The sequence below is a fragment of the Dromaius novaehollandiae genome, chromosome W (assembly GCF_036370855.1).
Source record: "Dromaius novaehollandiae isolate bDroNov1 chromosome W, bDroNov1.hap1, whole genome shotgun sequence".
NCBI lineage: Eukaryota > Metazoa > Chordata > Aves > Casuariiformes > Dromaiidae > Dromaius > Dromaius novaehollandiae.
Window position 1 is genome coordinate 38,986,953 of NC_088130.1, and position 25,004 is coordinate 39,011,956.

Consider the following 25,004-nt stretch of genomic DNA (forward strand, 5'->3'; position numbering starts at 1 on the left):
TTTATAGTAGGGAAAAACAAAGTGTGAGATGGATTGTCTAGAGAAATTTTAGGAGTTCCAGTTGTGCAAGCTTAGGAAGAGGTTAGGTAAATGATTAGTACAAGTTTAGTAATATTTAAGTGATGTCTAAAGATGAGGATGAGTGAGGGCATTGAGATTTCAAATACAGAAAGCAGCAGCATTTTCAAAATTTGAAACCTTTTCATAGTATGATTTATTTTAATACTCCACCAAGTTTGGCTTTAAGGTCAGCACCTCTCTGTTTTTCTACTATTACTTATCTTCAAACTTTTGTCCTATTGACCATCCTGCAAATAATTCTATCCTACTACAAGTGGGATACATGAGCCTTAGAGTAGTAACACAATAGTCAAAACAATTACATCTCCACCTTCCCTTCCTCATCCATTTTTTCTTCCTAGTCAGATGTTAGACCACTAGGACAACTATAACAGTTGTGTTCATGTATTACAAGTTATTTATAATGCAATTTCTCATTAGTCTTGTCAGTGAATCTTAACATCCTTTTATCCATTACCATATCAGTCCCAAGAAAAGAAGAGTCATGAATGGGAATGCTGAAACATCCTCTTTCAATTTTTTATAGCTTTAACAGATTTGTTCTCTTGCCCCATGTGAGATTTGCACAAATTAAGGGTTTTTTTCCCCTCTCCTTGTTATTTATTCAAACTTTTAGTTTTGGTCTGTAATATGGTATAACAAAGAAGCTGGTGCTTGGAAGATTCCTACTAAAAACCATACATGTGACACTATATGAACATTTCAAAATAGATCATGTGTGTAGACACCATAAAAAATTTTCACAGCAGCCAAAATTACCGGTTTTCATAAACAGGCTCTCTACAACTTGATTTATTTTAAAAACTGATATTTCAGTTATAAAAATAAGATTTATGGTAGACTTACATTACACAAAAGACCAACCAATACATATTTTATAAAATGGTTTAATGAATGCATGCACATCTGATACAATGATCAATAAATTTACTGAATTCAAATTATTTACTGTTGTAAACATTTTACAAAAGCATTGTGATTTATCTGGATATACAGTCCTTGATGGAAGAATTATTCAGACTGAATCAGTGGCACATTAAAAAATAAAGCTGTCAAGACCCATTCTGCATATTCTCTTTCAACATGATTCCAGCAAGAGAAACAGCATGGTATAAAAAGTGTACTGCAAAGATTGTTCCTACCATAACATCAAACTCTGGAAACTGTAAATACAAGTTAAAGTGGTCAAAACAGTCAAAGTCATAATAATTGGAAACAGTCAGAAATTACAGTAAAAAGTGTTATCCAGTTATATGCAGCTGTCAAAACAATGCATTTCTTTCCTTGTCAGTTTATAATTCTTTTCCAACAAGACAGCAAAACTTTGGCAATTGGAGGTGCTGAAAATAATTTTCAAAGTTCAAGACACAGTCACAGCATTTTCTTTGCAGAAGGTGAACTGTACACCAAGGCTCAGAGGTTGTGAAAATTTGTTCCAAGTGGAAAAAAGTGCAAGTGTCCTGCACAGATAGCTTAAAAAGCTGCTGGTACAATCATTCACCAACAGAATCTTTGTTTTCTTTTTGCATAGTTCACACATCACTGGGAATGTGACAGGGTGTGCTATTTTTGGCAAGAGCAAGAAGAAAGTGATACTGGTGTGAGTTGCCATGTTGGGCATGCTGGATCCATGCAGAATTCAGGTAGAGGGCTGCTACCTAATGTTGTTAGACACTGAATACTGATTTTGTTTTTGTTGAAGCAGTTCTGTAATAGCCAACAGCTTCTTAAGAACATGCTGTAGAAAAAAAGGCAGTACAGCCATACATTAGCAATTAGAAAAAACAAGTCTCTTCTCACTTGAGAAGCACTTTCAACATTAGCTTACCAGACTTGCTATCAGTTTAAAAAATATGTATTTTCTACAATATTTCATATATTTTTATATTATAAATCCATATAAAAAGGAAATAGCTCTGATTCCCTAGTTGCAAGATATTATTTTGAAAGGCAACTGTAAAACATCATGATGAAATCTGTCCCTGCATTTATGGATCTTTTTGTTTGGCTGTTTTTAAAAAGAACGAACACATCATCTTGTCAACTTAACCTGTGAGTTTCAAAATGAAACCAAGTTCTCCTAGCTGTAAAAAACAGATTCTTATTCTCAGTTATTTTCCTTCATGTGTTAGAGCATAACTGGGCCAAGAAAATGAAAAAATAAACCTTGTGACAAGGAAAAAAAGGTGATAATACAATTCACTTTTCCATACATCCAAAACTATACTTATTAATTCCTTCTGAAAACTTAGTCATTGAAGTCAGCCAGATGCAACTGGACATTCACATAACATAGGTAGGCTGGGAAAGTATACTCGTAACACAATTTTGGGAGCCCACTCATTTTTTCATTGTAGTAGAACTATGTTTAACTATATCAGGGTGATCCTGAACCATTAAGGCATTGCTATTATTGGCAGAATAAAAACAGAAAAACAACTTTTGAGAGAATTTTCTTTATGGAAACCCCTGAGGAAAAATTTATCCTCTGAAGTAGAGGTATAAACATATTGAGGAAACAATATTGTATCTCAAATCAGTGAAATACTTCAGATTTTTCTCAAGATCTGCCCTTTTTTTTTTTTAATCCTACTTATACATACTATCCAAGGACAGGCCTTCTGAAAAAAGTGATAGCCCTTATCCATCAACATCACATATATTTAGTGCTGAGAGCATCTACTATCCTGCTATGCCAGTCTAGCCATCTTTTCTGCCTTGTTTCTCAAGATGATCACTAGTTTTGAGTGAATTAGGAACTTGACCACGATTGATTTTTTTTCCTCATGTGCCACTAAAGACATCAATTCTAGTTACTGAACTGGATAAGATTTGAACTGCTGTAATAATGGACATCATTTCATTTTCAATTCCTTGAGCTTTCTTCTGCCAAAGTAATAGGGTTAAATACAAATATATTTTTGCATTTTGCAAAAGTCACACAGAAGTTCCCAGTAACCCTCCTGGTTTGAAAAAGGTTTACTGCTGAAATATGTATTACTCAAATGACATGATACTGGGTCATCTGGTGCCAGGAGAAAAAACCCAACAAACAAAAACCACTTTGATTATGGTCTACATATGTTTAAACAAAGGCTTTGAAAGAGTCAGGATACAAGTAGTCCAGTCTTTAAACCATGAGGAGAAGAAATCTGATTTACAAGATAATGTTTGGAGACAGTAAGATTAAGAACTATCCCCAAACTTGACTTCTTTGAAAGTGAGTCATTCAGAAAAACAAAAAACCCCCCACAAACCCAGAAATCCTTTGTGTTGAAAGACTAAGAGACCCTTTTGATTTGTATTGCACATGTAGTGATAGTTTAAGCAGATATTAAATTTGTCTGCTAGAAGTTCATAATTAGTAGACTGTAGACAAGTATTACTTTTGTAGTATTTTGGAGGCAATGCATGAAGTAACTTCATTTCTAAGAGGAAAAAAATTCAAATTTTCATGAAAGTTGTGTACCAGTTTAATAGTTGGAACAGAATGCTTATAGTGTTTTTGCTAGAAAAGCTTGGCATGTTTGTTTACAAGTGTAATAAATCAGGAAGCAGAAACGATGTAGCAATAGAAAACTCAGGCAAGTATGTTTAGTTCTTAATTAAAAAAAGGCACAAAAACACAAGATCCTAAAACTAGTGACCCAGATAGCCTATCAGGAGACAGTCATTTCTTTGGTTTAGGCTTCTGGAAACTAAAAGCTTCCTCTGGAAACTTGAAAACACCCACAGCTTTACAACCTGTTTCGTTTCATTGTATAAAGAAGCTCAAAGCTATTGACTGTTTGTCACCTTTAGAGCTACAACTACCTCTTCATGAAATGTAAATAATATATCTATCACTCATACTGCTACCCAAAAGTATTTCAAAAAAAGTCATGATATGCAGTAACTCAAGACATACTATCTGCACCTGTGATTTTTTTTTTTTTTTTTTGTTAACTGTTGTAGCTTACCTGCATTACACCTCGCTCATTACTGAGTGTTCGAAGTTCATCCGAGTGTGCCACACATATCTCATGCAAGGCTGCCAGATCACGAGATAAGTCAGTTCTAGAGTGCTCTGTAGTGTCTGGAAGCTCAGGAACATTCTTGAACAAAAGTGATAAGAGCAGACTTAGAATGGTGAGTACCCAGCCATAAAGGAAATTAAATTACAGCTCTGTAGACCAGCCAACGCACTTGTTCTGATACTGCAAGCAAGTATTGCAGTGTCATTCTTCACAGTTAAGTCTTCTGTCCATGTTATCTAATACAAATTGTATATTTCCTCATCTTCACAAGATCCATTTTATGAAGATATTTTAGTTATGGTTGCATGTATGTTTCATATGAAGTAATTACTGAAGATGTAACAGTGTCTATTCCTACTAAAAGGATTCTACTAAAAGGTCTGATGTTGCTATGCTACCTCTGAGCTGACCAGAAGGCTGAGGACAGAGATTCATCTTCTATCCTCCCTGCAAACGAGGGAGGATCCATCAAGTGTTTTTTTTTCCAATGTAAATCAGACAATAGCAGCAGCAAAAATACAGCAAGATCTAGAAAGTCAGTAAAACCACTCATAAAAAAATGTTGTAATTAAACCAGTAGATTAATTTGACAGTAGACTAAAACCAACAGTTTTCAGAATCTTCATGCATAATCAGTCATTTAAAATAAGAAAAATTGATACATCATAATATGCAGAATTTGCCATTTAACCAGAAAAAGGTGATATATGGCAGCCTACCTGAATGTTTGCCTTAAAACACTCATTTTTATAGATTATCAAAATATTTGAGATCTAGGTCTCTTAAGGAATCAATTTAGGAAGCTAGCCACATTTCTTTCATCTTCAGTTTTAAAACAGATTCTTGGTTTAAAAGCATACATACCTGAACTCCCAGATACTATACTTTGAGAATGATATAGCTATCAGACACAAAATATTTTCAAAGATAACTGCACTTACCACTTTCTTTCAAACTACAACATCTGGAATGCATGCAGTGAGACATTTTGTGATGCATAAAAGAAATTTAACATAGTATTTTTTAAAACATCAAAATTTGCAATCTCTGATTGAGACCATAGGACAAATTACACAATTTGTGTTTTAAATATATTTTAAAAGACTGGTATTTTTGGCCAAAAATCCAGTGGCGATAAGATCTATTTGAGCTATTCATGTCCACAGCAGTGCTATACAAGTGAAGTCTAATAGAACATTTCATGCTTAACTATGCATCACAGGCCAGCAATCTGCAGCTTCTATACAAACATAAGAGAAATTTATTCAGTAACAAGCATTCAAAATTGTGTGAAAATGATCCATTTTTGAGCTAGTTAAGAACTGTAAAGAAATTTCATTTACAGTCTTGCTATGTAGCTTCCAATAAATTTTTTTTTTTAAAACCACTTACCCCAAGCTCATCTAAGAACATGATCATGCGATGTTTGTTACTCTTGATGAATGGATTTACACCCTCCATATACGGTTCCTAGTAATTTTTAGAAATATTTATTAGGACAAAGCAATACCAATTTAATAGTCACACCTGAAATGAACATGCTGCAGTCAGAGACAAATGACATTGCAAAACAAGTGCATCATCTGGAAGGATTTTACTTTTTCAGGTGAATTTTTACGGACTGGTATGCAACCAGTCAGAAGATTGTACTTTTTGTATTCCAGATTAATTCAGAAATTGTTTGCTTATATATGCATACAGACATAAAATTTTACATTTCTGAAATATTTAAGATGAATGTCCCTCCAGTACATAACTGCAATAAAAAATGCCATACTTTCAAAGATAACATCAGGACATAAGTGTCCTCCTTGTTCTTTCATTCATGCTTACATTAAGTTGTGTCACACAACTAGCTTTGTAATGGCAGCCTGAGGTCATTTGCTTTCATTATGCTTAAGTCAACAGATTTATTGTTCGCACACATTGCAGCTTGGGAACCAAAACAGACCAGTTGTTGTTGGTCCATTCTCTTGGTGATACAATAGAAACTTTATTAAAAGCCGAGGCTTTCTAGTGCAACTTGTAAAGCTGATCTACAACGTTATGTCAAACTATGAAAATGAATACAAATAGAAGGGTGTTTCAACATGCTGTAGAACAGAAACCACCACTATAAGGAATAAGCTGAGCAAACGCAGAGTGAAAGGTAGAGGAAAAAAGAGTCAAGTTGACAGTTGTTCATTTGTTTCAGAATTAAATACTGTATACACAGCTGGGAGTTAAGTCATGACTGGTTTCAATTTGACTTGCTACCTGGTCTGAATTTGCAAGCAAATTGTTATATATAGTATATATAAAAAAAAAGGCATGGAATGTATTTCAAGGTTCTATACAGAGGGATGCTAGTATTACTGAAAGATGTTTCCCCTTTCTGGCCTCAAATAATCAATGAAAATGAAAAAAAATTTCCATCATCTACTTCGGACAGATAATATTCCCTTCTTGAACTTACTCCTTCGAGTCACAGATTCCTGCTCTAGCAGTTCTCATCTGTCTTTTTGATATGGATATTCCTGAAGAAAATTCAACCATTTTACCATCACATACATACTCATTTTCTTCATGGATGGCTGGCTGGCTGCCTGCCTGCCTTTTCTTTCCCACTTCTTGAAATCCCATGCAGAAAATACTGGAGTATGACCCTTTCAGTCGCAGACAGAAAAAAAAGTCAACATACTTCCACTCCCCCCCCCCCCCCCCCTTCTTTTGGAACAAATGACTGAGTTTACCTATGCCCTCATAGCATCAAAGCATGGCTGCATTACTCTGTAATACCTGCTGGTATGGTCACTGGTTCATCAATTATTTTAACAGACCATTTCTGCTGTTCCTGCTACCAGGTTCAAAATCTATACGGGATGTACCAAGTTTCTAGATCACTCATACTCAAATGATTATGGCTTCTCTTCCCCGTTCAGCCACTTTTTGCTACTGCTGTAGTTCAGATCAAAACCTTGGTTAGCTCCAGCTGGAGAAGATAAAAGAAACTGCAGAAAAAAAGCCTCCTGGCTGATGAGAACACTCAAGCCACATACCAGGCTTTGCACAAGAAAATGGGACCATATTTTATGCCTGTATTCAAGATGAACAATGAAATGTATTGGAAGCATAGTTCTATGCTGTTCTCAGTGTATAAAGTTATATTCACCTTGGCTCCAAATTCAACCAGATTTGCTAAATTCTGCACAGACTTGGCGACCAGCGTCAGTGTTCTTGCAGCAGTAGGGGAAGGAGAATCTGAGAGGAATACAAAGTAGAGAGTTACTAGCCATTTAATTTAAAACTACTAGCAGTCACGTGAAACTTAAGCTCTTCTCCAATTCCGTTTTATCACTGAATTTAATACTTTGCATGTTATAACTCCATGTGGAAAATATCATTTGAAGTAAAACTTTTGCAGACTTAGTTACTAAAACAAAAAGCAAATTAATATGCACATTTGATTTTCTGTACTGATTTTTTTTTTTTTACACAAGTATGCAAAATATTGTTCCTCAGAACCCTACATTTAAAAAAGCTCTGTCAATTAAGTGAAAAGCCTTTTCACAAAAATGAAACAGTTCTGCTAAAAGGAGGATTATTTGTTGTTAGAATAAAAAAATTGAGTTTTATCTTTTTCCTTACATGTGTAAGCCCACATAAGTGGGTTCTACAATGTTATGCAAATTATATTTTAAATTACTAGCACCAGGAAGATAGACTAAACATTACACGCAGTTGTGGCATGCATTTCCAGGAAGATATAACTACTTGCTGTACAAAGCAGATGCAAGCATTAAATGTTAGCCTCTCCCCCACACCCCCAACAAGTGATAGTACCAGGAGTTTTTTGCAAAATATTTTCTACAGTTATGGTCAAACCTAGCTTTCCACTTACAGGCCATTTAAAGGTGTCAAAATTGTCATGATCATTATATAAACTCTATTTTTTTCAGTTCTTCCTAAGAATGCTATATACTGTTCATTGTCTATGTGCATCATTTGATCTCCTGTCTTCCTCCCTGCCCTCCCCCTCCAGCACTGAAATCTATTGAAAAATAATATCTAGCTTTTTATGCATAACTGGAGCTTAGACTGAGGCACTAATCATACAACTAATCTCAGTAGTTCATAGTATCTAATGCTTGGTACCCTCCATCCCTTTGAAGAAGCACTGGTGGAAAACATTACTAGCCTTAGAATTTGGAACTTCAGATTAGGAGGACTGATCTAAAAGAAGTTTTTAAAAAAAATCATTTAAGAAGGTTGAAACACAGGACTTGCTTTTGAAACAGATTTTTGTGAACAGTTGAGGCAATAGGATAGACACATTGCTGCTGAAAATTAAAGTGTATCTATACACGCAGACTTCAGATTTTTTTCTCCCATTACAGAAAAAATACATGTTGGAAGCTTTGTCCCAAAAGTAAAAGACCCCTACCCTTTTTTAAACAGCTCCAGAAGCTTTATAAAGACTCTTAAATTTATTTGGCAATAATCAAGATTAGCTGGACTTCTGAACAGAACTTAAATATTTATGGACAAGCTTAAAAGGGATTTATGCAAATTCATGTATAATAACTCTATTTACAGCTATAGACACAGTGGACTCAATGCAGTTCCCAAGTCAGGAAGTAACTAACTTGAAAACTATCTGAATAAAATACTGGAAGACTGAACACTGTGTACAAGGCCATATTCTCTTTAATGCCTTCCCTAAACCATGTATGAAAATCACAGGGTGAGAGAAAGGAACTTTTGGGTTGATACCAGCCTTCTCATTTGGTATAGCTTAAAGAGAGAGCACAGAAAACATGTTTTCTGGAAAACTGCCCCCCACCCCCCCCCCAGCACTTTTTCCTAAAGGGTTTCTGACACAATTACCCTAAGTTCTTCCCATTTTTCAACCAGCATTTTACTGGTAAAACTGAGAAAGTGCCCTCTAGGTTGGGAAGACCTTTGCCAAAGAAAAAAAAGCTATAGGCAAACTTTTTAAAACTAAGGAACTTGGATGTCCCACTATTTTAATAGTACAGTTTTCCCACCAGTAGTTTATGCCTTTCCTTTTTTCCTCCCACATGAATATAGCAAAACTTCCGCCCCCAAATCCTTTCAACACAGCCTTATGTCTAGAACAACAGTAACAAATGTAATAGCTGGTGCTTGTGTAAGACCTCAACTACACCTGTAGCTTAAAAACGCCCAGAAATATTTTTAGGTGCTTAAGCCAACTGCCATGGAATAACCCATGCCTTCACCATTAAAGCTTCGCAGCAGGAAAGACCCACACAAACTGTCAGATGTGGTCCCTGATGCATGTCAACACCCAAATCATACCCAAGAACTGTTTGGGAGAACACTATCTAGTGTCAGCTGGAACAGGGCCACTAACCAATACAGCAGTTCTGCAGTCTCGTTCTAGCAAACAGCAGTGTTCCCTGTCACTGTTTTATTTATTACTATATACACACTCTACATAGTAAGCACCAAAAAATAGGGTGATGCTTTCTTTATGCTGTAAGAACACACACTGGCAAGCCAATAGGAATTCTCTATGGCCTTTAGTCAAACAAGACTACCATCTCATATCTGCACATCCCAGCCTTTCTGAATGCTACCCCTCTCACTCCCATCTTTAAGATTCCTTTTTTGAGACTGGCCATACTAATGAGTCAAAGTGAAGACTTCTGTGATGTCTAGAAGTTATCTAAACAGCAACTTCAGGAAAATTATTCAAGCATAATTTTCTAGGTACACAAGCATATTCCAGGCTCTGCAGATATTTTCCACTCTATAGATCTTTTACATTTAAAAGATAAAACTGAATTTCAGCTATAAACTTTGGCATTGCATTGTGTTTGAAATAAGATCTGAAAACCAGCACACACTTAATTTTTTACACACTGCTAGAATACATTACACTGCTAGACTGTAACTCAGAGTTCAACATCATATCATTTAAATACCACAAAGCATGTTTTCTGGACTTTAAAACAAGACACTGGGGATAAACACTGTCTAACCTTTGAGGTAGCCTTTGGCTGCTGTAGGGAGAAAGTTAATCAAGTGATGTGGACAACATGATTTTGGACACGCTTCAAAAAACAACATATTTTGCTAGATTAGATGCTAAAGTAAACTCATGCCTATTACTGTATAAAGTATGAATTCAGTCTGAAGCATATAGTCACCTGAGATGATATTAAACATCCTTGGGTTCAGGATAGCAGGACAAATCAGTCGAAGAAAAACAAAGCCACTGAAATGGGAAGAAAATTGTATTTTGTTCAGTAATAGTCAGAGAATGAATGTAAAATTCTGTAGTTGTTAAGGATTCAAGTCAGTATGGAAATCTTTTTGATATAAATAACAAACAACCAGCCTACACTCTGAATAGGTTTGTTAATTGAGAAAGTCTTCATGTGCTTTCAACTGGGATAAATATTGAAAAATGGGCAAAATGATTTCCCAATTAAGGTGAACCTTGAAACCACCTTGGAAAGAAACTTGCACTGTAAAGCCACACTGAAACCAATCTAAGTCCACACTGGTTTCAAAAAGGAGGAGCACCTAGCCTCCCACCTCCCACAAGTAAGTGTTCCCATGTCTGCTACAGCAAGTAATTCATCCTGTAGCCACCTGCTCTCCAAAGTGGACATACGGAAAGCACAAGTGCACAGTCAGAATGGCAGCAACCATTCTTTTGGCAGCAACACAGCCTTCATTCAGCTTAAGCAAATCCATATCCTGATGACAGTATGCTATTCTAGAAGAATAATTCTGAATCAGATACCTTCCTTACAGAAGTAATTGCTGCCACCTACACAACCTAGAAAGCTGAGGAAAAGGGCTCTGTTTGACTGCAGAACTAGGAACTCATCCAATAGAAACCTAAAATAGTCTTCAGGTTAGCATGTGAAAAATCTAACTTTGTTAATAGCTGAAGTAAAATATATCCACCTCAGGTTAACCATAATTCTGGAAGATTGCCATATGATGAAGTGACATATGAACTAACAGAAGCAATCTGAACATCTCTCATTTTGTTCAGAGTGCTTGGATAGTACTAGCAGACCGTTTTTTCACTGCAGCAATACCAAAGCCTGACCACTTAGAAAAGAAGGGTAGGGGACCTTACGCTACCTTGCTTGTTGAAAAGTATCAGCAACGGTATTGTCCATTACTACTTGGAAATGATACATGGAGCAGTGAGCTTAACACCTTCCATATGTCCAAAGCATCTGAATTCTAGTATGCTGTTGTAAGTTTCTTATTTCTTCAGGAACCATGAATTCTGGGCTGATGAGGCAACAGTTCTGGCCCACTGTGAAGAATATTTTCTATGCAATCAACTTAAAGCTATAAGGAAGCAGTTTGGAAGTCATGGCACATAAAATAGTTTCTCTTTTAGGCAGTCTGAAATTGAAGGCAACTAAGGTATGAAACTGGATGGACCTTGCAGATCTGGGAGATTTGGTGCTTCTTACACTGGTTAAGCTGCTTAAATTAAGAATGAGTCAATACTTAAGTGTGGGGTGTACAACCAGACAGAAAGGGCAGCACCTTCCAAATGATCTATCAGGGTAGCTACTCAGACACTTAAAAACTGCCCACTCATCTCTGAATACTTGATCATACTCAATCATGGACCAAAGCCAGTGCAATAAAAGATAGTATTCTTCACTGAAGGCTGAAAAACTCTACTCCAGGGAGGAGTCACAAATATGTGCTTGTGGAGACTAAGAGGATGAGAGAAGGAGCCAATGTTTATACCATCCAGCATAAATTCTAAATGCTGTAAATACTGGAAACCAAGCAAAGTGCTGAATGCATCCACTTAGGGCAAGCCACAGGGTTCTCTGAAGGTGGGGAGGAAGAGGGAGAGATACTGTACTTGCTTCTAAGTTCTACACCCCTACAACAGGCGAGCCTCCTCACCTCGTGTAATAGCAGTCTCGATTTGAAGGCAAAAGGCTGCAGTAGGTGCTAAGTGACATAGGCCAAGACTTCTAGTGTCAAAATGATAAACCAGAGCCAAAGACAAGTTGTCTGGAAGACTCCCTCCAATGGGATATTAACCTTAGCAAATCATATCAGTGCCAGATACTACACTTGTCTACCAACAAGTCAGGCCTGCAAAAAAGGTAAAGCAAGTGAAGGAAAGATGTGGCTGTGATACTCTTAAACCACCAGTATCATTTCCAAAAACTGTGCCAAGACCTCAGCTTATGTTAAAGATTTTTGTTTGACCTACGCTGGCAAAAGATGGAGTCAAGGGAAAAATCTATGTATTCAATTTGATGAATGAGGACTGTAGCTTTTGTACTCAACGCCAGTTCAGAGAAGCCAGGTTCAGTAGCTTGCAAGATTTTTACAGGGGTTCTGGAGTGTTTCAGCATGATTGGGCTGGAGCAGAGAAAAGAAACAAAAGTGGGACAGTACAGACTTATTTTCAGAAATCAACATAGAGTGCATTATCAGCACTGAGAGGCTTAACTGATGCAGAAAACTATTCTAATGCAGACAGTACCTCAGTGAAATCAAGTGACAGTCCAATCATCTTTCTGAGAAGGTATTTATTTCCTTATCCTGTCATGTCTTACACTGGTAAGACTTCTCCAGCAATGAACACACACTACATAAGAGTCCCTGGATAAGGCATGGTCCCCCCAGATGGCATGACAGGAACATGATCTTCAGAGGTCACTGTTCTCTACAAATATCAGAAAGGTGAGCTCTCTCTTTGAGAGAAGTTTTTATTTCCAAACATCAAAAAGGAAAACACTGTAGATCAGTTTGTAAAACTTAACAAAAATACAAGTAAATTCGAAGTTAAAACGATTAAGTAAAGCTATACTGACCTCTGTACTATACCATCTTATTCTGGCAAGGCTCTACCTGCATGACTAAGAATCTAGCAAGCTCTCAATCCTTAATTGGGATATCATGCCTCAGTATCATAAAGATCTTTAATATTGTTGCAACCTATACAAGTACTATAGAGTTTCAGCACTGAAAGAAAAACAGTTGAAGTATGTCTTAATAAGACTTTAAAAGATTATTTTCAGCATAGAATAAAACAAGTAACTTACCTAACAACTCTGGTTCTCATGGTGGTGTTAGCTGGCCACTTGTTTTGAACAGACTTCTGCAAGCATCCATAAATATACCTCAGTGTTCTGTAAAAATTATAGCTAATTAGTCTTTCCATTAAACTTCACAGAATTAAAAAAAAGCTAGTCAGAAACGATCTAGTCCAACCTCTTGCTTGATGAGGATGCATTACCAACACTAGGTTTATAATTTAGACGTAAATTTTAAATTAACTTTAAAAGAACTGCCATGACAGTCCATTTACAAATGTCGAAAAAAGTCTTCCCTCAATACACACTTCTATTTGTGCAGAGAAGATCTGATGATTACTCAGATGTGCATTAAATGTTTTATAACCATTTGTTTCCTATTTCTCAAATAGTGTTTCATTTTAAGAAAGGACAGGATGATTTGGTCTTATTTTTTAATTTTGCCCTTTTTAACTGAATAACGATTTTTCTTTACATAAATAAGGGGTAGTGTTTAAAAGTAGATAAGCAATTAGAACAATAGTACTATCCCATCAAAAAGTGGGAGTACTGTGGTGTATCTCCAAAAACATTGAGACCTGCATCATCTACTACAAAGAAAGGTAACTTCTTGCTAACCTTGACATCACCAACACAAAAGAGATTTCTGTGCTACCCTACCATTCCAAAATTCAGGATCTTGTTTACATTAAAAGCGAACGATACAGTGAAAGAAAACAGTTAGTACTATGCACTTTATTAAATGGTTCAAATCCAAACCATGAGCATAGATTTTAGAATTAAAAAAAAACAACACACACACACACTGTCATTCTACTACCACACATTCATATTTTTAATACATTGTTAATAATGCATCCCTTTTTCCTACCCAGGAAGAGGAGGAGGACAGGAAAGAATTTGTAATCAACTTAAAATATTTACAACTGTCTGCTAACTAGTACTGTCTTCTAGCTCTTTGTGGAAATAATATATTGTTTTTTTTTCTTATTTCCCTTATTCCTTGAATCTAGCAGCTTTTCTGTCAAACAAAAGCACAGGTATGTGCTAGCCAGAAGCTTTTGTACAAAAAGCAGAATTAATTCTTGAAAATATATGTATATATTTTTTTCCTCTGTGCATATAACAACCCTGAAAAACTTAGCCTTAGAACTAATCAGTAAAAGATGAACCAGTAAGAACACCATTAAGGTGCAATGTAAATCACACAAACAGAAATTTTCAGATACAAGTTTGAACAGAAGAGTGCATACTTACGGAGGCAGTATCTCTGCAGCCATGAATATTTTCTCCACCAATTCTGACAGTATACAGAGAAGATGTGCCAAATTAGTGTTTACATCTTCATTTTTTTCCAACTTTGAGGGATTTAACTAAAACCAAAGGAAAAAGTAGACAACTAAGTTTCTTTTCCTAAATAGAACTACATCTGAACTTGATAATATGACACACTGAATACTATTTCAAACTAAATTAGTATTCTGCTGCTGTACAAGTCTCAGACTTGTAGAGAATTTAAACATCTGCTTCAATGGCTAGCCAGGAAATTGATAAGAACAAGCAATGTTTTTAAGGTTTAGTATACTATGCATAGCTTTTAGTAGCACAGACATTTAACACTATCTATCTACATAACCTTTTCATATCTTTTAATCCAATCTTCTGAGAATCCCCATCCTTTCTGCAATTAAGTAAGAGTGAAACATAGAAGTTAAGAGGGTTGGTTTAGAAAAGGATATAGGATCAACAACAAGCAGTTAATAACTTTAATTTATAGCTCCATGATGTTAAGTTCAGACAGTGATTTCTACTACATCTGGAGTTTACTGGAAGCTGTTAAGGTTAGGCCATTCAGTACATGCTAAAGAACAGTGTAGAACTGCTACAAAATAAACACACAATTTAAAGAAGTGCAAGTTAAAAAAATTTTTTAAAAGTGCTACCATGAAAAGTGCTACATTGTTCAAGCCAACATCTAGAAAAAAATATCCTAATGAGTCCAGTTCCTGTATTTCTCACATAAAGAAAGTTTAGTTCTAAAAGATTAAGTGCCTCTAAAGCTAGTATTTAACGCAAACATAAAACATAACCACTAACTGTTTCGACAAATCAAAGTGTTTAAAAGCATGGTTTAAAGTATCACCTCACAGGACTGCTTGCTCTCCATTATCTTTAATATAGAGTCTTTCAGTGCATGGTGAACAAAACGTGTTGCTGTGGCTTTCATATACTGCTCCATAAGCGTACTTGCTAAAGTGGTGGCACGAAACAAGGTAGTAGCTTCATCTGAGAAAAGAGAGGGTAAAGTGAAAAGTTGGGAAAATAAGACAACAAAAAGCAGAGTAAAAAAATGCTGTGCTTACAATTTCGTATATGATGTAATTGAGGGGATAGAAGAGAATAAAAAGACAACACCAGAGCATGCCCCCTCCCCAGTTTCAGTAAAAAGAAGTCAAGGTTAGGGTAATTAGTACAGTACCTTCCATGCTTATTTCCCTGTCATTTAGTGTTCGTAACAACAACGACTCAAGCTTTTCATGAAGAAAAATCTTCAATAAAATGCCTGCCAACAGTGTTCTGTCCTGTCCACAAACATGTGATAAGGCATAGACTACATGCAGCTCCTTTTGGAGTATAAGCTGAAAGAAAAACAGAACTTTATGATGTTCAGAAATTTCTCCTACTATATCATAGCTTTGGAAAAACTGATAACATACAACGACAGTGACACCTGTATGTCACTACAAGCAGTGCTTAAAGAGGTTAACCAGTGTTGTGGAAGTCTGTCTCAAACAACAGACAAAATGAATTGTTCCGACAGATAAACTAAGGAAAGTTAAACAACTTTATACCTCTTTAAACTCACTGTACTCCTCTTCTGGCATGATCCTCTCCATAGAATATCGTGCTCTAACACGCAAAGATCCTGGCTCAATACCCTTTAATGGTACGTGGGAACTGAGCTGAAACCACTCATCTGTTGCATGTCCTTTCTGTAATCGGCTTAATTGGCAACGCATAAACACTTAAGGAAAAAAGCATTGTTCACATAAGTTATTTCCAGCAAAACAGTGCTAGTATTGAATAAAAGCATTTTATTTTTGGTGCGTGTCATCTTGTTTCAGTAAGAGTATTAATAAAAAAACAAACACGCAAAAACCCCAAGATTTATGCCATCAATATATTAACAGATAATTGCTTCAATGGTTTAACAGACTCCCATAAACTCAATCTGAAGTATAAAGCATTTTGTAAATAAAGTATACATACACATTTGAAAACACCACACAGATATTAACATAGTTTTCTTTGTAACACCCAAGTATCACAAAATCACAGAACAGTTGAAGTTGGAAGGAACCTCTGGAGATCATCTAGCCCAACGCCCCTGCTCAAGCAGGGTCACCTAGAGCACATTGCCCAGGATTGTGTCCAGATGACTTTTGAATATCTCCAATGATGGAGACTCTACAATCTCTCTGGGCAACTTGTTCCAGTGCTCTGTTACCCTCACAGTAAAGACATTTCTCCTTACGTTCAGATGGAGCTTCCTCCGTTTCAGTTTGTGCCTGTTGCCTCTTGTCCTATCACTGGGTACCACTGAAGAGAGTGTGGCCCGATCCTCTTTACATCCTCCCTTCAGATATCTATATGCATTGATAAGATCCCCCTTGAGCCTTCTCTTCTCCAGGCTGAAGAGTCCCAGCTCACTCAGCGTTTTCTCACAAGAGATGCTCTAAGTCTCTTAATAATCTTAGCAGCCCTTCACTGGATCTGCTCCAATAGCTCCGTATCTCCCTTGTACTGCTGAGCCCAGAACTGGACACAGTAAAGTAGCAAAAAAAGTAAAATTGTGAATGGATTTGTTCAAACTTAGGTAGCAATCAGAAAATTAGAACAGATAAAGTGATTAGAATATACTGTCCTCTTTTCACTCTTGCACTCATACCTCCATCCTGTCACCTCTTGAACTATTTTGTTACCACTACTTTTGTTATTTATTATTAGTCTTACTACAGCTTTACCAAACATTGCCATATGTATTTCTTTAATACTTAGGAATGCCCCAGGTTGAGGTTGTAATAGCTTCTGAAAGTTTTATATAAAAAAAGCATTCCTGGACAGCTTACTGCCTAGGTAATGATTAAAAAAAAAAAAAATCATCTCAAGAGTGGCAAAATAATGAATTCACCTTTTAGTGGTGTTGGCACCTTAAGACCTCCAAGCTCGCCCATTTGACCACAACTGAAAGTCTGGTCTAACAGTTGACAAGCAAGCTGCAGCAAACAACTCACTGACCATTCCCAACCAAGCCCACCCTCTCCTGAACAGAGCTGTTTCTCACGTAAAGGGCCCAGACACTTTCAGAGAACATTCTACTTATAAAATATCCACAACTTCCTACGAGGGGATATACAATCCCCTCTGAGTTTCACATCTAGCATATCAGACTGTCTGGACCTTCCAAGGAAACACCCTTTTTCTGTTCATCCCATCAAGATCTATGTTCAACTAAGTCACTCACAGTAAAAAAAAAATAGTCTCATCTATTTTTTTCCACTTTTCTGCAAAGCCTATAGACAACATCGCCTTTCAGAAATTAAAAACTGCTTAGTAGACTCTCTACTGACCCAATTTTGGAATATATGTCGGGGCATCATTTGCCTAATCAGACCGTGGAACCAAACACTACCACATTTATAATGCACACTTAAAGACCTTCTGGGTGAATATTTCATATTCTTTGGAGTTGATCATTTGATAAAAGGTAACACACAGGTCAGTCAAGTAGCAGGTAAACCAATTCATCATCATCATCTGCTATTTATCACAAGTGTGGATGGGGCTATCACTTCAGGACGGATAAGCAATTAACTTTCCTAGAATACTTCTTCCCAGAATCAAAGCTCTCAAGCATCCGTAACTCAAAGCGTTTCTTGTCTTGCTTGCATATATAAGGCACATACGTAGGGATAACTAGAAATAAGTTTGTATTTTGATGGTTAGTAATTCTGACCTGGGAATCAAACTGAAAAATGGTTCAAAGTTATGTTTTCCTTAAACTGGAAACAAAACCAAATTTACAGTGGAGCCTTTGTTGAACCCAACCAGAACCACCCAACCCCTCAAAAGACATTTACTATTACTGATTCAGAAAAAAAGCCCATCTAACCATTGACAAGAGAAGAAATTGTTCAACAGATGGACATACTAAATCCTGGCTTTCCCACACACAACTGACAGGTTAGCACAACCCATTCTACAAGCTGACAAGGAGCTGTTAAGGGCTGTAACCTTTTTATACTCAGTTTGCTCTTCAAAGGAGGGACTGTGGACACCTTGCTTTTGTTCTCTTGTAGCAGTGGACACGTATGTTGTTACTACCATTAATAAGTGCCTCACAGGCTCCAGTCTGAGTTGTTACCAACTGTCTAAAGTCCACACATGTCTGAGTGTTACCTACTTTACCCCAAATGTGTTTAGTGCATATTTGCCAGAGAACATGGGAGGGAAGAAACTAAATCTTAAGCCTGCCACAGTAGGCTTATTTTCCAGTACCTTTAACAAATGCGCAGCACAGTAACAATTTTTTGTTAAAAGACAAAGGCTAACATTTTGCTCTATGGACTTGCCTGCACGAGGTGACTGCCTCTATACAAAGTGTTTTGTTCTTCAGCATGAATGAATTTGAAGTTAACCAACCATCCTGGTGCAAAACCAAACCAGAAATTCCATCCCAACTGAACCCTACATGGAACTGCTCTGAGAGGTTTACCGGTTCCACTGTCTGACAAAACCTGAGCATAACAGTTTCTAATAGTAGCAGATAAGTCTACTAATACATTCTTGATCTTCTAGGACTTTATTTTTTCAAGCCATATTTATATATATTTGAATAAATTCATATACAAAAGTACTGTTAGTAAAACAAAAAAAAATGAAATTGATGCTATATTGTTTAGTGTCATTATTTCTGAATATCTAAAGTGACCTCTTAAAAGCAAAAATACTAAAATAATTACAGAATGAATACTTAATAGGTAAACTTCAAAGCTGAAGACTTGCAAAAAGTTAGCCCTCATGATCATATATCACTTTTGGTATTTACTTTTGTGCATGATAATGAGAGAAATAAAGCAGTAAAACCAATACCAGATTTTTGAGTTCTCAAATCTGCTTTATACAGCAGGAAAAGCAAGCAGGAAAGCTTACTTAACCCACTTCAGAGCAATCTACGTTTGACAACTGCAGCTGAGAAGGATAATGTTTAGAAACCAATTCTCTTGCTTTTGGAGGGGCTGTTTAAGGCAACACCACACACAGGCAAGTTGGATAAGGTCTGCTTTAGCTCAGATTTTTCCCATATACTTCAAATTTTTAATACAGCAAGGGATGTAGGCAGAGAAGCTCGTTAATCTGAGTCAATTTAGTCTATTCCTTATCCCAAAAGGAAAGGACTGTTGGGTTGTTCTTTAAGAGTCTACCTAATTGCAATCCAGAAACACTGCCAAGCATCCTGACCTAGATAAGGGAAATGCTCCATCACCTTCCACCAGTTGGATACACCCAAAGCCAACACAATCTCCTTAATGTGGACAGAGAAGGAAACTACAAGAACACTTTGAAAGAAGTTACTTCAGTATTTCATTCATGAATTATCCTTTAAAAGGTTCTCTTACTAACCAGGGCTTTGGCCTAGATAAAGAATTTTCTAGCTCAAAAGAATACAAGAACAAGTGCAAGAACAAGGTCACAATTACAACTGGAGAGTCCTTTAGTCCGTCAGACAAGAAGTCTGTATCTTTTTGTCTGTATCTTTTTCCTCCTGGTATGCACAAAATTCTGTAGTTAGAGAAGGGGCAAGAGTTTTGAAACTGAATTAGGTTCTGCAAGAGCATTCAATCTGAGTAGTAATTCTTCTACTTTGGTCAAGGTTTCCCTACAAATCTCTTCTCTGAAAAAAAATTGAGAAGTTAACATTGAGGCAAACGTAACAGGCTAATAACACCATATACGCAAACTGAAAACAATAGCAATAGGTAAGTACTGTGCCAGACTTTGGAACAGATGAGTATGAACACAATAGAAAAGAAAAATACTTGTAACAAATCTTAGAAGGGACTGTGCTGCAGGCAAAGAGGAGGTAACGGGCTGCAGACCAAATACCACTGGAAACAAAATATCTTGAATAAAAGAAAAAGCCTAAAGACACATTGTTTGGGAAGAGAACTAAAACAGAAAAAAAAACTTCTGATGTCTAAAAGCTTAGAATCCAAGTTCCTCAAACCAAGCCCTTTCTCTTCCAGAAAGCTGACAGCTTTATACCTTGCTATTATCTTCTTAGCTATCCATCTTGATATTAGTTTGCTGGAATAGAAACAAACCAGCAATTGAAGAAGCTGTCTAGAGGGGAAAAGGAAAGTAAATTCCTGGGAACTTCTATAAAAGGCAGAAGGAAGCAAGATCCTTTTCCAAAGTAATATTGAGGTAAAATCAGCTGTAAGTCCAAAAATGGTACAAGGAAGGTACACAGATGAGAGAAAACATGAAAAAAAAAACTGGGAAAATTTTGCTCTCGAAACTGACAAGGTTTTTCATACTTTTTTGGTGTGATTTTTTTTTAAATAGTGAAAGCACTACCTTTCCTCCCTTTCTCTCTCTCTCACTGGGAAGCAACAAAAAAAAGAAAAGGACAAAAGAAATTCCACGCAGTCAGGCTTAAAGCAACTGAAAGGAGTTAACTTAGCAAAACTTCACATTTTATAGAGCAGCCTCTCTCTCTTCCTGCTTTTTGCCAAGCGTGGTCACAGTATAACATAATGGCTATTACAGAATAGAGCTAAGAAAGCCATAAGGGTTGGATTACGGTGCTTTTTATTACTACAAATCATGCAAGTTCTCATTGTAAAAACATTAATGCAGAGTCAGAAACAGACACCCAAAACATACTAACACAGTAGTATGGAAGCCATAAAAACACAGTATTCTTAGTTCTCCTGTGACAGTGTTCGACAAGAGTAATGACAATTGCACAAAGTATCCATTGTTGCAATATATATGTATTTTTTTTTACAGAAACATACTTACATATATCTGGATCTTTACTTTTCTTTGTTTTGTTACTAAGACTTATCTCAAATCTATTAATATCAGATGAAAGATCACTAGGAGAAAAGACAGAAAGCCTCAATTAATACTATACTTGACTGGCATTTAAAGTTATTCTAAAGTTATTTCAAACCTGAATTCTCACCATCAGCCAAAGACACTTAGATTAACAGAGATACTTAGGTGCCTACAGAACATTCTGCCCAAGCATTTGTGGCCAAAAGGCAGCTAGCTGTATAACCACATATACAGTATTTTTAAAAAGAATATGCAAAATGTAGTACACAGTGTTAAGATTTTTAAATGCAATTCAACTTTCAAGTGAAATTCAATAATTCAAGAAGATTAAGACTTACTCAAAGACAAATTCTTCTGACCATACAGGGTTCTGCCCTTCCCTGATATGTGTTTTTGCTACCTGGACACTGTTCAGGTAGATGTTACAATACGGATTAGTAAAATGCTTTACAGGGAGCGTATGAGCTTCTTCTACATGCAAAATAAGACTGCTGACCTAAAGAAAATACACAAAATTTATTTCTTTTTGCTAAAGAAGAAAAACAAAACAAAAAACCCCAAAATGGACTTTTTCCCCTTGTGAGGCTTAATGTTAATGTATAAATACCAAATACAAACTACAACTTCCTAACACGAGGAACAGGAACAAGAGTAATCAAACAACATTTTAAGAGGCACCAATGGCAAATTAAAAGTAACTCAAATATAACTACTGAAAACAAGTCTCCAGCACCATGTTTTTAACACTTATTTTTATCCTTTAAAACTATCTCTATGAGACATTAGGAAATGCAAGCATTAACTTTCCTATTTATAGAAAATTCTACTGAAGTCATAGACATCAGACTTAGATGTCTGTGCCATAGACAACTTAAATAAGTTATAGTTATATAACTTAAGTTATATAACTTAAATTAAGCCACAGACATCTTAAATAAAAGCAATGGACTACTCCAAGCACAATGGACTATTTGGTGCTTCCCTAGCAGACTTTATGAGATTCCCTTGTTCAGCACACTACAACCCATTTTCCCACTATAAGGAAAACATTCTATACTACAGATTCTCAAAATTATAGCACTTGGCAATCCAAAATTTCCAGAAAATGAAAAGTGAACTCTGTGAAATCTTTTACAGTAAGAATGAATGTTTTAAAAAATCTACTACTGTACAAATTTCTAAATCGCATGTAATTCATAGCTCAATCCAACATCTACTGATACCAACTAAAATCAAGTTAGACAATAAGTACAGGAAATATACTTGGTCAAGTCAATATTCCATTTAAATTCAAAGATTCAGGGCCATAAGTTACAAAGGACAGTTCCAGAAGCCCCGAAACATATCTTTACATAAAAATTCATAGTAAAGTTTCTTTAAATTCCCCTAGAAGACAGCTTATGCCATAAAGGCACTGTTCAGAAAACACTGATTAGTTTTTTTTCTTCCACTGTAATGTGCAGAACATGCAAACACAAACTAACTGATAGTAGCATCTACTACTTTTTCTGCTCTTAAATGTAAGCCAAGTCTCCCTGAAAAAAACTGTGCAAGATAGAAATGGAAGTGTTTGATTTTTGATCTTTACACACTTCTACCTATTTTTTAATCATTCACACTTTTTTCTGCTTTTCACCTCACTAAACATTTCCATACTTTCCACGCTTATTTACTTCAGAAATTCTTTCACTCATTATAACCTACAATGAAAACCCTTTTCTCATATTTCCTTTATATATATTGATAAGGTGATTAAAACTAACCACTGTATTTTGAATGAGAATACCAAAGATATAAAATAGTATCATATCTTCCATTCTATTCCTTCATGTAGGCTCACATTTTCTTTCCTTTTTAAAGTACAGAATTAGTTTAGATTGCCAGTCTGCAGTTTCATCTGCTAGTTCATCTGTCTATTCACCTTAGTTTGGTTCTTCAGAAGTATTCAAACATCTTCAATATTTTAAATCTTTAATATATTCTGACCACAGAATAATTCTACATTTCCTGAAAAAAGTTACATGCTATTGTTTATTCTGTCTAATTAAAAAAGCTACTTTCAATGTTCCTAGCATTCAAAGATACCAGGGATTCCTGAAGTATTTTCCTGTTATTCTCCAATCATCACAGACTTTGCCGTTTATGACTATCTGTCTGCATCTCCGACAAACTCTTCTGGCCACAACAGCACTCTCAGGAGCCCAAAATAAATTAAGCCACAAGCATGGTTCAACACACACTTGTCACTGAAAATAAACAGTTATAATAGTGTCTTGGTTGCACGTAACATAAGTCTGTCAAACGTTTTAAGTTTCCCATATGTGGTGAATTGTAAAAGATAAGACGATAAAAATACTAACTTCTTGACATTTTTACTGAAGTGTTGTCAAAAATACCTAGAAAAGCACCTGCAGATTGCAAAGAACATTTTGTTCTTTGTGTACACATGGATATGACAACAAACTGGAAGTTATTCCAGTTGGTTTAACAAGGGTACCTCATCATTCCAAAAAAAAAAAAAAAAAAAAAAAAAAAAAAAAAAAAAAGTAGTACATGCAGGATTTACTAGTGTTGAACAGAAAGCTCTGAGATTTATCAGTATCATTTTGCAACAAGGAGACAAAACAGTCTTCCCCTCTGCCCCAAATCCACAATATCTATACAGCTTCACCTGACGTAGACGCTTATTTGAAGTCCCTGGACTGGTTTTTCTTAAACTGCAAAACATCTGCAGAGCTTTCATCCAGTCCTAAGAGAGAAGCACACGAAATAGTATCAAAATAAAGTCCAACACAGCTTCCTGCAGTGGAACAGACATGCCTAAAAAAAAAGAAAAAATACATTAAAGTATCTGAAGTTGCTCCTTCAGTTTGAGGGGAAAAATACCACTAAGTTTTATGTAATTCAAAAGTATGCAGATTTGAGTATTAAAGCAAAATTCATATCTTCCTTCAGTAAAACCAAATAAAGGATTTGCAAATATGAAGGATTTTCTTTTAGAAATATCAAGCATTAATAATGGATATACAGTGTGACCTTTACCAATTTTCCAGTCTACTAACATTGCATTAAATTACATATGGTAGATAAAATGAAGCAAAACTTGGTCGCTGCTGAGAAAATAACAGTTAATAAGCCAAACTGTTCTGCTCATTCTCTCCAGCATTTCTGTATTACAGCCAAATTTTACTGCATATTCTTCAAACAAACAAAAAACCCACACAGCTTTAACAGATAAACATTGAAAAGTGTATCCTGACCCCCTATTCTGTCTGCTTACAAATACATAAAGCGAAGTGGATGAATTTCATTTTGAACAGGAAAATAAACAGGTCTAACACCAAGCTGAGTGTAAGTCTTTGTCCATGTTTTTTCTTCAGATAGGCTGCTAAGAGGCATTGCCAGCTGGCATGACCACCTCTGAAAAGTCACTGCAGCCTGAAAATGCTGTGGACAGAAGAACTTTGTATGAGCCCCTAACTTTGGAAGGTGCAAGATACATTGTAGCCTCATTCTCATGTTTTTGGCCCACCCTCAAGTTTAGTATCGCTCACATGTAGACAGTCAGTCTTCATGAGGCTGTATATCAAAGTTCTGCTACCTACTGCCAAAGAACAATTGAACAATGTCATTAAAAAAAAAAAGTTTCAATCTTACACCCTTTACACTACCATCTGCATTAGCACAGGCACATCCTAAAATGCACACAGTCTCA

At 36.0% G+C, this 25,004-nt stretch overlaps 1 protein-coding gene across 2 annotated transcripts in view; it reads right to left on the reverse strand.

Moving 5' to 3' along the window:
• Nucleotides 1-952: 952 nt before the first annotated feature.
• Nucleotides 953-25,004, reverse strand: part of LOC112992043 (ras GTPase-activating protein 1) — a 63,600-nt gene continuing 39,548 nt past the window's right edge. For both annotated transcript variants that reach the window (XM_064500486.1, XM_064500487.1), the window contains exons 13-25: nucleotides 23,961-24,038; nucleotides 21,628-21,785; nucleotides 21,251-21,327; nucleotides 16,015-16,187; nucleotides 15,642-15,801; nucleotides 15,306-15,448; nucleotides 14,420-14,535; nucleotides 13,172-13,258; nucleotides 10,271-10,338; nucleotides 7,249-7,337; nucleotides 5,490-5,567; nucleotides 4,041-4,175; nucleotides 953-1,819 (exon numbers count right to left, since the gene is read on the reverse strand). In XM_064500486.1, the coding sequence (XP_064356556.1) occupies nucleotides 1,736-1,819; nucleotides 4,041-4,175; nucleotides 5,490-5,567; nucleotides 7,249-7,337; nucleotides 10,271-10,338; nucleotides 13,172-13,258; nucleotides 14,420-14,535; nucleotides 15,306-15,448; nucleotides 15,642-15,801; nucleotides 16,015-16,187; nucleotides 21,251-21,327; nucleotides 21,628-21,785; nucleotides 23,961-24,038 (1,446 nt within the window). In that variant the 3' untranslated portion in view covers nucleotides 953-1,735. The remainder of the gene's footprint in view (nucleotides 1,820-4,040; nucleotides 4,176-5,489; nucleotides 5,568-7,248; nucleotides 7,338-10,270; nucleotides 10,339-13,171; nucleotides 13,259-14,419; nucleotides 14,536-15,305; nucleotides 15,449-15,641; nucleotides 15,802-16,014; nucleotides 16,188-21,250; nucleotides 21,328-21,627; nucleotides 21,786-23,960; nucleotides 24,039-25,004) is intronic.